Source organism: Notothenia rossii (assembly GCF_949606895.1).
Source record: "Notothenia rossii genome assembly, chromosome: 1".
Taxonomy (NCBI): Eukaryota; Metazoa; Chordata; class Actinopteri; order Perciformes; family Nototheniidae; genus Notothenia; species Notothenia rossii.
In genome coordinates, this window is record NC_136912.1 from 83,233,470 (window position 1) to 83,247,804 (window position 14,335).

General features: G+C 40.4%; 1 protein-coding gene across 24 annotated transcripts in view; it reads left to right on the forward strand.

Annotated features, from left to right (window-relative positions):
• adgrl2a (adhesion G protein-coupled receptor L2a) overlaps positions 1-14,335 on the forward strand; it is a 211,228-nt gene that overhangs the window by 133,079 nt on the left and 63,814 nt on the right. For all 24 annotated transcript variants that reach the window (XM_079678636.1, XM_079678637.1, XM_079678623.1 and 21 more), the window contains one exon: positions 9,997-10,182. In XM_079678636.1, the coding sequence (XP_079534762.1) occupies positions 10,107-10,182 (76 nt within the window). In that variant the 5' untranslated portion in view covers positions 9,997-10,106. The remainder of the gene's footprint in view (positions 1-9,996; positions 10,183-14,335) is intronic.

A 14,335-nucleotide genomic window follows, 5' to 3' on the forward strand; every position in this document is an offset into this window, starting at 1 on the left:
TTTAACCTATGGTTGTTATTCATGGCTTTTTTTTGTTGAGTCACATTTTAGTTAAAGTTATCTTGAATGTGAACATGTGACTAACGGAAGGCTTATTTTTGCTTTTAAAGCTGATTTCTTCATTTTTTAAACCCAGTAAATAATTAATTTTGACCGTTTTACACCAAGCAGAAAAACACATTTGGTGCTCCCCGTATTGGGAATTGTACATCCACTTTTTCACACATTTTGAGCCTAAAATATAAAATGTTTACTTTGTATAACACACAGTCTTAACACACAAGTGCGTTTTCATATTTTTCACGATTGCTTTTCAAAAAGGGCGGCAAAAGCTTTAACTCTGACTATGTATGAATCAAAGTGTCTTTGTATAACAAGACAATGTTCATATTTTGTTAAACTCTTTGGGCATGAGGTTCTCCTTTTTATCGACGCGGCTTTGAATGCAGCATAGTGTTAAGAAACCTCCTCACAGAGACGCTTGTTGTTCAGAGGAGAATGTCCCTTCCCAGCAAGAGCCCTTGTCCAAGTATTACCTTCTCTTTCAACATGGGACTTTGTTATCACACTCACTTCATATTCATAGTGAGCCTTCTTCTCCTGTCATTATTTTGTGTAACTTAGAGCTGTAGCAATTACACTTCAGTGGATTACCTACAGTATGCAGAGATACAGGGATTAAATCTCTGCTTCATACTACCTCCAGTGCGACGGTTCAAAGGTACGACCCGTACTGCAATGCGCTATCGTTTAGCAGAGCACGAAATTGGTCAACCTTTCAGAGTTTGTTTGGGGATTTGAATCCCTTTGGTATTCAAAACAGGAGGGCCTTATGACAGGGAGATAATTTCCTAGTGAATGTTTTATCGCAGTCTGCTTGACAGTCTCCTGTATCCGTATGCTCGCTCTCCTGGTGTCTTTAGATTCCCTGACTTTGGTCCAGCTATTCAGAGAAAGAGAGGGAAAAAAAGGAACAAAAAAAGAAAACCCTGTTTGTTCCCCCCCCCCCCCCCCCCTTTTGTTATCACAAAAGAGCAAACACATATTAAACATACACAAGGTGCAGAAGCAGTGATTGCTGTATCTGCTGTCCCACTGTGGGTGGCAGGGGACGATAACATAAGCCACAGAGCCATTTCCATATTTTTTTTCAATTATGTCAAGCCTGAATCATGGTCAGTTGGAAGCGGGCATATTCTTAAAAATAGATATTTTGACTATGACACATAATTATATTTTGTAACCTACCGTTTTGATCATATTTCTCCTGTGGCAAGCCATATGCTTATATTTGTGCAAACCTAAACTAAAGCAGCTTTCGCTCTCATCTATTGAATGTAAGCCAAGTGTTTGCTTGATGACATATCTGACATCAAAATTGAAGTTAAGACTTATTTTAGGAAATGTTCTCTATCTCTCTCTCTCTCTCTCTCAGTCCCAAAGAGTCTGATCTAGTGTACAGTAAGATCCAGTGGCACCTTAGTTATTAAAAGAGGGGGTTGGAATGAGCCAATCTGGGTTAGTTTGCATCACAATCCCCCACACTGTTCTGATGTTATGCTAATGAACACTATGGAGAAGAATCAGCCCCAAAACTGTCCTCTCTCTTTCACAGCTGAAAGTGGGGAGAGGGCAGGAGTAGTGACACCGAAAGTCTAATGATGTAGCCTTGAAAATTCAAAGCAGCTCAAATGACACTATTTTGTAATGTAGCTGTGTATGAATGTAGTATTATATGCTTGGCTTTCTTCTTTCTTTTTTTTAAAATCACTTTTCGTTCAGAATAAGTTTCATGTTATTGTGCAGCCTAGCGTGTAAAGCCTTCATTCTCTGAGCAGCGGTTAAATGCCTTTTAGACATTTTCTCTGTCTTTGAAAAACACTAAAACCATTGCCAATATGCCGTCATCAGGTTGAACAAGCACCATTACCTGTCACGGCAGTAATGATTGAAGATTTAGGGCTGACAAGTGATTGCTTTCAGGAACGGACTACACCCACTTCTTTTGTCTGAGTTTCTTGAACGAGACACAGTGCTAGTATACCTTGTTTTAAGTTGACATACGCCGCTTCCCCTGTCTCACAAAGGCATTCAAGCTATCTGTTAGATTGAAAATAGATACGACAGCGCATGGGTAGAAATGTGCTACGGTGAAGTAGGCTACAGATCCACTCTACTGCGGGAATAATTTGTGTAGGGTTGCTTCTGCTGTAAGGGTAAGGTCCTTGTGCTGTTTTCTATTTTAGTGAGGACTGAGATTGTGTCCCTTATTTTGGCTTTGTTTGTCCTTCCTCCGAGCCACAGAAAGGTTAAAAGCCTCAATTAGACACTGAGCCAAGGTTGGCCACATTATGCACAATGCCTCTAATCTCAAGGAATTAGCCCGCTTTAAAAATTAAAATATACACCACTTTAGAAACAACAACCACTGTTTTCCAAGCTTGTGCATCTTAAGCATTATTCCGGGTGATTTAAGAAACATTTAAAGAGCATCTTTCTCGATGCTTGAATAAATGTGTACTGAGAAAAAATATAAAATGGTGCATTGATGAGGTGAATCCTGTTTACAGCGAGTACTAAGCCATTGTTAAATATACCAGTCACAAAGGAGGAGATATAACTGAACGAGCAAAGCAAACAAAGAATAAAAAGGATTTTGGAGCTTTTAGAAATTGAGATGTGGATTGTGCAAAACAAGCTCAATATCAGAAGTGTACATTCAGCGCAAGCCGAGGATTCACTTCAGGACACGTCTTTTATTCAATGTGGCGTTAGAACATTACCTCGATTTCTTGTTCCAACAGATAATTGCTCAGTTTTGTTTTTTGTGTTCTCATAGCCAACACCACATGACATGGATAAATGGCTATTTCTTAACGATTTTGCTCCGTTGCCGCTTTAAATGCATCTCTTCCAAGTCATCGTCTCCGTTACTTTCGTCATGTTTTGTGTTGTTGCCCACTACCTTAAAAATTAATCATCCTGTTTATTAACGCCTCACGATCACAGTGCATTATTGATGGTGAGGTCATTAATAGAAGGATAGAGCCGGGTTTTTAACCATTCGGCTGCTCATTTTAAAAGGGGGGAGGGAGTAGGGTCACAGAAACTGCCTACTGGTGCGTATCCGAGTAAATACAGCACATTATTATCGTAGAGTAAAACCACAGTGCATCCAAAAGGGCTCGGTGCCTTTTCTGCAAACACACATTGTTGTTTTAGATGAATGGCAACACTCAAAATAAATAAGTGACACAAGCTGCTGAACTCAATAACAGTTTTTCAGTGATTGTGACCTCGCAGAGCAAATCTCTGACCTCAACTGTTTATTTGTTCGCCATAGTACAGTTTCAAGCATGTAAACACCATGAATGGCTCGGACACTTTTACCACACACGTTGGCTGTGTGTTGATGTGAATGTGCAGTGGCTCATTGCCCCCACTGCTTGACTTTACTTGGCCACATTGTATTATTTTTGCATGAACGCAACAATGATCGTACTCATGCTGAAATAGAGAAGATGAGTTTGGGAGAATATCTGGGCCGACTGCCGAGCTCAGTTTGTATAATCCCTGATTTTTTTTTTTTACTTATTTAGTCATGGCAAACTGGATCACACAACAAATATTTCCTTTTCTGGTGTCCTAATGTTCTCTCAGACAAACAACCCTGCAAAGTATTTATGTGCACGTACTAATTGGATTGGGTTTCTGGACTGGGGAGTATACGCTACATATTGAATGCTCTCTGAGTATTCCAAGGTGAATCTATATCGTGTCAAGGAGTTATTGCACTTGATTGGCAGTTGCTATCACCATGAGATGCCCATATAATGGCAGGGCTCCCATTCCTGACCTTCCTATTTATCTAGCTGTATTAATGTCAGCCTATTAATTCCTAAGCGGAGGAACATTTGGCAAAGACACCGTTTAACGGCCCTGGCTGAATCATTCTTATCTCAACAGACCTGAAAGGAATAGTTTTGTGCTATCGGCAAGTGGAAATGACATTTTGAAATTTCATTTGAGATAATCCACTTCACTTCCCAGTAAAACATCAAAATTACAACTAAAAATGTATGGAACCTGTATTAAAACTTTGTTACCGTGGCAAATCATCTGGCTATAATCCATGTGGACAGACAGGTGTAGGTATCTTTCAGCGCTAATAGGATTTGTGTTGCATTGCTAAAGTGATTATGATCCTAAAGATTAAATATATATTCAGGCAGAGGGCAATGTAGCACTCAGTGCCTGGGGTTACAGTTGATAAACAACATGTGAGACTCAAAAAACACATTATTGGCGTTTTTAAATTAGGAAATATCCACATAAACATGGGATTCTCTGATTTAAAATTAGACCTGAAATAATTATATATTTCATGATATCGTTTTTGACACTGCTTCCATTTTTGTTTCCATAAATGTATTGACGAGTGTGAGTGTTCCAGCGTTTGGCTTGTGATTGCTTTATTTAGTAGCCTTATGTCCTGAGGGGTAGTACTCTAATCGATTAATTGAGTGGCTCATAAATATGATCAATGGTGCAAACCCTAAGAGCAATGAGCATGACAGCCCCGCGCTTATGTCACACTGCCGCTCTCTTTTGCTTGCTTCGTATTTTCTTTGAAAATGTGGCTTGCCTAAGAGCTAGACTAGGTAATGATTTATTAGATCCAAACATTATGATCCACAGATTCAAAAACACTTGTTTTTATGTACTCTCAAATGTTGAAATGGGAATATAGTCAAACAAGGCATATTTGTCCTAATCAGACATCTCACAATACGGTTTATTACCAAGGAGGTTTTTATATACAAGGAATTTGCTTTGGTGTAAAATGGTGCAAACATGAACACAGTTACATTAAACTGTCAAATAAAAGCAAATATTAAACAATCTATTATGAAATCAAGAAATGTGTAAAAATAAACATTAATATATAGAAACAGAAAAAAGGGTTAAAACTACCAATTGTTTTGTGAAGCAATGTGAAAATTAAAGTATGTTTGACAATTAGGAAAACACTTTTTTTCCCCATTCTCCCCCCTTTACCTCCTACACCACCCCACCCTCAGCCCCCCCCCCCTCTAAACTCGCCCAACTGCCCTGCTGCGCAGCATGCATATTTGACCTGGTATTTCTCTGACTGAGCCCCCGTCAGGGTCATGGTCTGCGTCGGGGGCACCAGCAGTCACACAGGGTTAGGTTGGGTGTCATTCAGCTCCTCTGGCCCGGTGCTGCTCTCAATCATTCCCTCAGCCGAGGGGTCATCCTGTGATTCCTCCCCGCCCCACATCTGACTCAGTGGGGCTCCGGACTCATCCCATCACCAGCCCAATCTCTCCCCTCTGGAGTGCACATTTTCAGATTTACGCTTGCAAATTGTACGTCTTCAGCAGTGTCAAAGTAGGAACACAATCTCTTTTGGGAATATATTTCCTCCACAGCTGAGGCTGAATGTTCTGTGACTGAGCCCAGTGTCCCCAGGTATTTCAGCTTTTCCCTCAAAGTGATGGATATAGATATAAGTGAAACAGAGATAAGAGGAGTCTTATAGTATGTATGAATTCATGTATGAGTATGCTGTTGGGAAACCCAACAGAAACTGAATGTCTTGCTTCCATTCAACATGTGGTGGTCTGTTGGTTCTGATTTACATTTCAGTGAATCTCCGGCCCCATATTTCCCTTCCTTTGCATCCCTGTGATGTTCCGTGACAATTAACATCCCAACTCTTTCTTGAGGTTTGTTGAAAGCTCAGGGGCTAATTCAAGGGTCAAGCAAGACTTGCAAGCTGTCAATCTCTCATTGTAACTCAACTCCCCCTCCCAGGTTCTTTATTCTTAGCCCCCCCCTCTATTCTCCCAGACTTCGTTTTATAGAATGGCCCGACTCTTCTTCTATTCTCCTGTGGCCCTCTAGCAGCTAGAGAGGGACAACCAGGAGCTTTGTCTAAGGAGCCTGGCATTCTTTGACATCTGCCTCTTGTTTTCAGACCCCCGCTGCATTCAAATTTCAAACTGTCCTTTTCAATCAGCCCCCCTCCCCTTCCCTCTAATAACCCCCTTCCTCCCAGTTACCCAGCCTTTTCTTTTTTTTCCTTAAGAAGTCCAACTGGGCTCCTGCAATTCAAAACTTCTGCCACTCACTTGTCGATTATAAAGCATTCTGTTGTTTTGCGAATATTTAACCCACACATATGTTTCCCGCCTCTGGGCCCAAGCCCCTGTGGCTTCTCCATTTTTAGAGTACTTAAACACATGTCTGCAATGACTTCATATTTAGCCAAAGCAGTGCGATACATTTTAGCAATCTGTGCTTAACAATCACGGAAAATTGCCTTCATTATCTGTCTGGTGCATTAGAAGCAGCCATGTTGAACATGATGCGCTTCATCATCTGTCCACCCACTCTCCCTCTCTTATAAACTCCCAATCCCAGCACAACAACACATTTCTGCAGATGCTAAAACCTGTTCTAAGATCACACCCAAGTCGAGGGCGATGTAAGAAAACAGTCGAGACATGATCGCCGTCGGTTTCTGTTTCAAGGCGGAGAGAGAAAAGAAACCCCCAGCTGAGAGTGGAGACCTCGGCACGTTTAATGAGAACGGCAGTCTTCCTTCAGTCTGCGCCTTTGGTGTCTCAGCATGTTAAACACTCACAGCATGATACAAAATATATTAAAGTTTAGGACTGTTATCATCGATTTACAGAACAGCCGTCCCCACGTACTAGGGATCTACATTCTGCATTTCTTCTTCGTAGCAGGGGGTCTCGACTGCCTGGGAGGCAAAGCTGTGTAAACGCATTTCATCTTTGTCTCTACATTCTGACACCGGAGGTCCGCAGAGCACGTTGCCTCTTTTTTTACACTATGATGACAGGCAAGCAAGAATAATCATAATGATTTAACACTATTATCTCGGGATAAGACTTATAATAGTTTGTTTACATTTGTAAACCCAAGCCCCTGCAGCCACCGAGAGACACACATCAAATGCACACTTTTTCACCTGCTCCTAATATAATTAATATTGTAGGTATAAGGTATTTCATTTGAAAAATAAGAATGAAAATACCACCTCTTCTAATGGTTTGGAGGTTAAAGAGGTCATGTGTTTTGATGGAAGACTTTTAATTGTTAAACAAGTGATGGGCACAGCATGCATCTGTATTGGGACTATCAGTGTGTGTCTGTGCACTATAATCATTAGATTACAACCAGAGCAAGGCAACACACTAATTAATGCAACTACCATTATAGACCTTAACCAGGTTATCTTACCCGGTGTCAAGGTCGTAAGCCGAGCAGGCGTAGCATCAGTCTTTGAAATTGCACTTGGCAGGTATATCTGGAAGTGCCTGTGTTTTGATTCTCTGCACGCTCCACAGAGGTCACAGAGTGAACCTGATGCAAAGTGAGACTATATTCGATAAAAGAGTGACAAGGCTAGGGTTGGTGGGAAAATGGAAGTAATATTTTTGAGTGACAGTGATATAAATGGTATGCTGCTAACACCTAAGGTGCCTGTAAACATGTTAAAACAATGATTACAGAGTATATCTCTTCATTCTTTTATTACATTGCTTTTTAATGTTCGCCTGCTAGTGAATTTAGTTTAAGTAATTTAGCTATGCCTTTGGAAATGGGGTTATTGTGAACCAAGTAAACAAACTGTTACTCTAAGGTAGTATATTATTTTGTCCATGACAATATAAAGAGCACATTTTGTCATTAACATTTAAACGTATGGGTGATCTATGTATTGTCTGTCTTAGTGGACAAAAGAGTAAGAGCTAAGACTTTGTGCGCACGGATGAAGCTACTTAAGCCTATATGTGCACTATACAGCTTATTTGTGGAGACAATCTGCTTAGATCCTTGTTATACTGTATGGACCTGTGTAAGCTGTAGGCTGATTATTTGTAGCCACTTGCTTGATGAACTTAACTTGTGACCTGTGCGCTGATCAGCCAAAAGACTAGGCTTAGGGTTTTGTTTGGTCTCCGTGATCAACTTTGATTTGTCGAGTCTCATGACTGCATATTATTCCATTTAGGCTAAATACATTGTGGCTGTGTGTGCTGTGCTCCTGTTAACCTTTTTTAAATGGTTCTAAAATTAAAGGTCTCAGGTGAGGCCCAATGTCATACTAGATGAGCTGATTATGGCAGGCCTAATTATAACTTTGTTGGCTGATGTGTTCGGCCTGCATTTCTCGGCGATGAATTATCATGCTGTCTGAGAACTCAGACAAAATAGATCAAAGACTCTTCAGGCCGTGGATCGTCTCTAGAGTTGAGGAACAAGCCGAAGATAATTTGTGCAGGTCTGGCTGTACATGACATGAAAAACATAATTCCTCTCCGTCTTTTCAGTTGAGTTCTCCTTTTAACTCCTAGTGTGATGGAGTACACTCTGTCCCTTGCTTTCTAACAAACATTTCCAAGCTGAATGCACAAAAGAAAAAATGGCATGTTGTTTTTGATCGACTAAAAATTATTTAAAAAACATTTTCTAATGGGGTCCTATGTGCCTTGTTGCCAGAGTGATGCCAAATCCCATGGTGAATGTGCTAATGGTTCATGGGAGTGAGAGAACTGAGCTAAGCCCAGCAGTGTAAACATGCAGACAAAAGGGAGCCGTTAGTCGTGTGAAACGCATGCCTGGGCGAGCAGGTAGGCATTAGGTTTCACCCTACACAGCCAGAGCACTGTATCCGTGACTGGGAGGAGGCCATTTGCTTTTGTAGCAAAAGAAAGCAAAAACAAACACTCAAACAGACGAGTACTAAAGGGACAGGTATGGATGAGGTGGGGAGAGAGGAATTCTGGGGAGTAGAGTTGTACGGGAGGGGATTGAGGAGGGAAGGGGCCGGGGAGATAAGGTGGTTTGTGGTCAGTCACAACAGAGAAAATGACCATTTGCTCTGCAGTGTCTCTCTATTTGTTTGTTTGTTTGTTTGGCTAGGGCGCGGGGGTGGAAAGAATCACAATACATCAGTCAAATAGAAGGAGTGTTACATTTAAACCTCTGCTGAGGGAAAGGTAGTTGGAAAGTCTACTTAAATAAACAGTATCATGTAGCTAATTAAAAATGTTGTTGTTTGATTGACCATGTCTAAAAATAACTAAACTACAAAAATGACATCAGTATTTGACCAGACAAGACAAAGTATACATCCTCCGCTCTTATTAAAAAGTTTTTCCTTTTATTACTCAGACATCAACAAAGCTAATGCAGACCAATGCAGGATGAAAAGCTTTTTAGCTAATGTTCACCAAGCTATTACCATCGATACTTTTTGCATTTAATGTTGCTGTCAGTTAATTTAACATTTCCGCCATGTGGTTGGAGAGTTTTGATGCCGTGTCAATTTACAGTTGTTCAGTTCCTGAAGCAACTCTTCTGGCTAGTTGACAAAACTTTTTCTGTAGGGCTGATTCCAATCTGTTGGAAGCTTTGTTCTACAATGGAGGGACTTTTGGTGAGAAGTATTAGTAGATGGAGATCTCCAATCAAGATCACTTTAAAATCCTTACTCATATGTCAATTTTTTTTACTGGTTAGACAATTCCTACATGTTTTAGAAGTTCTAATCAAGATACCTCCTTGTATAAGGTACAGAAAATGTAATTTGACACAGCACTGATAAAGTTAGCATCACGAGGAGACGGACAGGGCCTTATCTGTTTGATGACAGCGCTGATCCCGCCCCTCCCTGCCAGTGAAATGGTTAGCATTCAGCAGCAGCCATTAAGGGATTTCCCTTCTCAGGATTATTGACCTTATGGGCTTATTTAGGTGGCTTTGCATTGGTTTGTAGCATTTCACAGCTTAAGGTTTGTCACATTTCTGCAGTGGAATGCAAATGCAGCATCAAGTGTGACAGGATGGTTTCCTGTGTGAAATTGCATAGGGGCAGAGCTCACCACGTGGAATACATTTCACCCCTGAACTGAACGTCTCTCTTGTTCTGCTCCACAGGTGACAGGATCAATGATGAGCATCTCTGAGACCGGTTGGCTTGGACTTTTCTAATCAGAACCTTTTTATTCGCAACACAATCCTGCCACAAACCATCAACCCCGGGCGCCATGGCATGCTCCCTGTTGAAACTACAGACCTTCTGCTGGTTTCTCATCACACTAGCACAAGTGCACTCCACAGAGGGTAAGTACTCATGAAACTTTTTCCTTTGTAAAACAGATTTTTTTGTTCTCACATGCCACTGTTCTAAAAGCATCTTTTCAATGAGCGTCTTTTCAGGCTTGACAAAAGCCTTTGCCGGCATATTATTTGTTATTGTCTTATTTAGAAATATATAATGAGCAGTGAAATTGTGACTGAAGCCAGAGCTGCTCCTCTGAGTGCAGGCGGTGCTTGTGTAAGTAATGCAGCTCTAAAGACAGTGGGCACAGGCGGATGGGGGATCATCTTGAGTGGTTTCATTAGTTGGTAAATTGTGATTTGTCTGAGATTTTCTGCTTGATAGCGTCAGTTGTTCCCAGTGGCATCAGAGCTGGATCCATTTGTGAATTCCTCTCTGGAATGTCTCATGGCAGACACACACAGATTTCACACTTCGAAAAATATAAAGCTTGAATGTGTTTTAATCATAGTGCATTTAACTTTGATGAAATCACTCTCAGCTGTCTCATAATAACAAGATGTATGCAGCCAATCCATATCTTATAAAGTGTATCCTGTACATGTTAGTGTTTAATCACGAGAATAGAGGTGATGTTTGAAGATTTGATTTAGAAAAACTAGAGTTGGCATCTTTGCAATGCAATACATCAAAAGCATGATTAAGGTGGTTGGTGCCAAATGTTCACTATACCTGTTTTACTGATTTTTAAAACACTCAATAATGTAGGATTATTGATTGAAGTTTGAAAAGGTAGTGATTCATCAAGATGCTTAATTTACACTGCAGCAAGTCCCACTGCTATGATGTGTTTTACCATATGTTCTCTTCTATCATCTGGCTTGGATCTTTCATATAAGAATTTTTTTTTAGCACGTGGTTTCTATGGGCTTCAGTAATACACATTATACAGTATGTCTGCACCCTGACATATCATTTTAGTTACCTCACGCAAAGATAAGAGTTTGCCATTTCAAAGCCTAGGTATCTATATGTAAGCGTATTCAGGGGGCAGGAAAGATAGTCCCCACCCTAGAGAGTTTCTGTGCATTGCAGTGCTCCTGGTTTCACCCCACATACCATAAAACTCAGTGTTTTTAAAGATGGAAAGCCCGTTTGGGATCTATATGGTACATGTCTAACTCCCAGTGATTGGTCAGGGCGCATACTGCCAAAGTGGATGAGATAAGGTTAATCTCTGTATGGTATGAGACTGTTTGCTGACAGGTTACATGTGACTCACAGGGGACACTCCTCTGGTAAACGGAGGGAGTTAGCAATCACTGTCGCACAAGAAGAAACGTTTATTCCAAATCATTGGGAAGGAGAAAACGCAACAAAGTAATAAACCAGGTTATTGACGACATTTATCATTCACCTGTTCCTCTTGTTGGTTCCGCTCCGCCCTCACCTCCCTCCCATTCCCCATCCCAGCCACAGAGATCAGCCCAGAAACAGTTCATTACAAACAATATCCCCAAGTTACTATGCTTCATTAAACTGCGTCTACCCCTAATATCTTTTTAATGCATTTCTATAATTGAATTAAATGGGTTAGTAGAATGCAGTAAATAGTCATAAGTTTGGTCCTTTTTTCTCCCTTCGCTTTCTTTGCGTTTGAAGGAAGATATACACAGCCAAGATTGAAACTGTAGCTGTGGGGGATTGTGTTTCTCTCTGTTCTCCTTCTATTCAAATCATGCCTCATCCAGTACATTTTACTGCATCAGCCCGACAACTTTACATGACTCTGATCTGTATTTGTTCAGCCTACTCACTGCCATTCCAGGCGTTTCATCTCCCATTTTACTTATTTTATTCACATCTGGGAACAGAAAGGCTTGTATGTATCCACAATGGAGGCAGCCTAGTCAGTGACATTAGTTTCTAAAATTGATTTGGACTTATTATTCTAATTATGCTATATATAGATGAACTGCATATATTTCACGATGTTATACATATCAAAGAAGCCCTGGGTCTCTGAACCATATAATATAGAATTAACCATGCTATACTGGAGATATCATTCTATGTTTCTGTCCCTTATGTGAACAGCTTCTCCTTAAGTACGACATTGTCTACAGTCATGGTAAAACAGCAAATATTATAACAACTATTTCAAATACAGGCCTGTTTTATACCCTGTGATTGGATCTGGGAACATACATTTGAGCCAGTGCTCTCGCAGTATGTCCGTGAAACTGCAAAATCCCAAGAGGGCCTTGTTGTGACATAGATACTGTAATCAAAATCAATATCAGTATGGACATAATGATTTGAGAAGAAACACTATATGGGATTCCGGGTATGACATGGAACTCAACATATTTCCAGTTCTAAGGGGTTGTCACATTTAAAGTCTAAAATTCAAGAAGAAATGTTGTTAATGGAAACATGAAGTTCAGTTTGCTCATTATTAATAGTAGTAAACCCAGGCTGTTAAAACAGTTGCATCATGTCTTCTGTGGCTCTGGAGGGAGATTTCCAAAGTCTAATGATGCCATCCGAGGTTATCTTGGCTTGGACTTGAGACTTTATTCTTCGTTTTTCTCACAGAGTTAGGTTTTTAGTAGAAACTGGGGGCAGGAAGTTCAAGAGACATAGGTATTTAGCAAACAGGGAGAGTCTTAGCGAATATATTATTTGTTGCATTAGTCAAGGGGCAAAAACCAGTTTTGCCGAAGCTTGACCCATAATATAGACTTAAATACAAGATATCTTGGACTCTGCTCCATTGATTTTTCTTTTTAAATGTTTACCTATCGGTAAAGCTTCTTATGAAATATTTAATGTTTGGGAGGCCTCTTTCTCAATGCACTACTTTCCTCTATTGAGCAGTTTTTAACACACATTTTTAGATGAGGAAGTACCAGACAAGTGGACAAACAATCTACTAACATCCTGTTTTTGTCTTAAATGGGAAAGGACTCTATTGGCATTCATTCCTGGGACAAATCACTCTGAAGTATCACAGGCAATAGTCAAAGATTTCCCTGCGTAAAAAAATCATATACACGGTACACGGTTATTTTGGTTGAGAAAGAGAGTATCACTTTAATCAGTATGTTTTACTCCAACCAGCTTTGATATTGTTTGCCCTCTGGCATTCAGAGTGATCTTCTTTGATGCTGCAGGTTTATTTCCTTTTGTCCTACTAGTGTCCTCTACGGATGTCACCATAGCAACCCACCAGAAATGAGATGAAGGTGTAATTTTGCTTTTTTGCAAAAATGTAAAAACTGTGGTCATTGCCCCCTTGCAACACATGGTTAGATTGGCTCACATGTCTTCCAAAAATAATTACGTGAAGTCTGGTTGGGTTGGAGGGATTTGTCTGTATCAGCAACAGAATAACAATTCTCACCAAGCTCAGGCACACGCTCTGTTCAAAGGATTACAGGGACAGATTTAGAGAGCAGAGCAAGATTCTTTGTCAAGAGGTAAGGAGGGCAAAGTGTGCAGCTAGCTGGACATGCTTCAAAAAAAAGGAGAAAATGTGTGTGTTACATTGTTTATGTGTTGATGCACCCGATTTTACTGGGATGTTCTTTACTGTTTTGAAATCAGTGTCATTGCTGCATGGCCTTTACAGTATGGAAGCTTTACAGTTATTATAAAATCAGTCTCTACAATAAAAGCGAGGCAATGTTAAGTAGGTAATGGAGACTTAATGAAACAATGATTCAACGGAAATTGTTTTCCCTAGATTGCATATTGTCATTCTATTACAACGGAGCCTGGGGTGGTTGTATCTGTAAGGTTTGGGGGGTACATACTGTAAGGAGTTGGCCATGATATAAAAGCTGCGTTTCAGTGGCAGGACTTGTTTGAACAAGTCTGACACTGAGAATGTCTGTTCCGTCTGTACACCCTAAAACCACACTATTGTTTCTCCTCAAAGCTTGAAATGTTTGAAGTACTTGAGATTTCTCAAGGGCAACAGGGAAGGGCACCTTTAAAAGTCCTCTTTTTGTACCGTGTGAAAGGGAAAGAGAAGAGACTTAAAGCCTTCATCTCAAAGTGAATGGAGAGAAATAGACAATCAAGGTGTTCTGAAAATGTAATTACTGGAAGTAAAAGCCCAGGGCTTATTGTGAGACAGAACCTACAAGGACAGGACCGGCACTTCCCAGTGCCGCGCCAACACCTATTTGCTCCGGTTAGCCTTTTCCT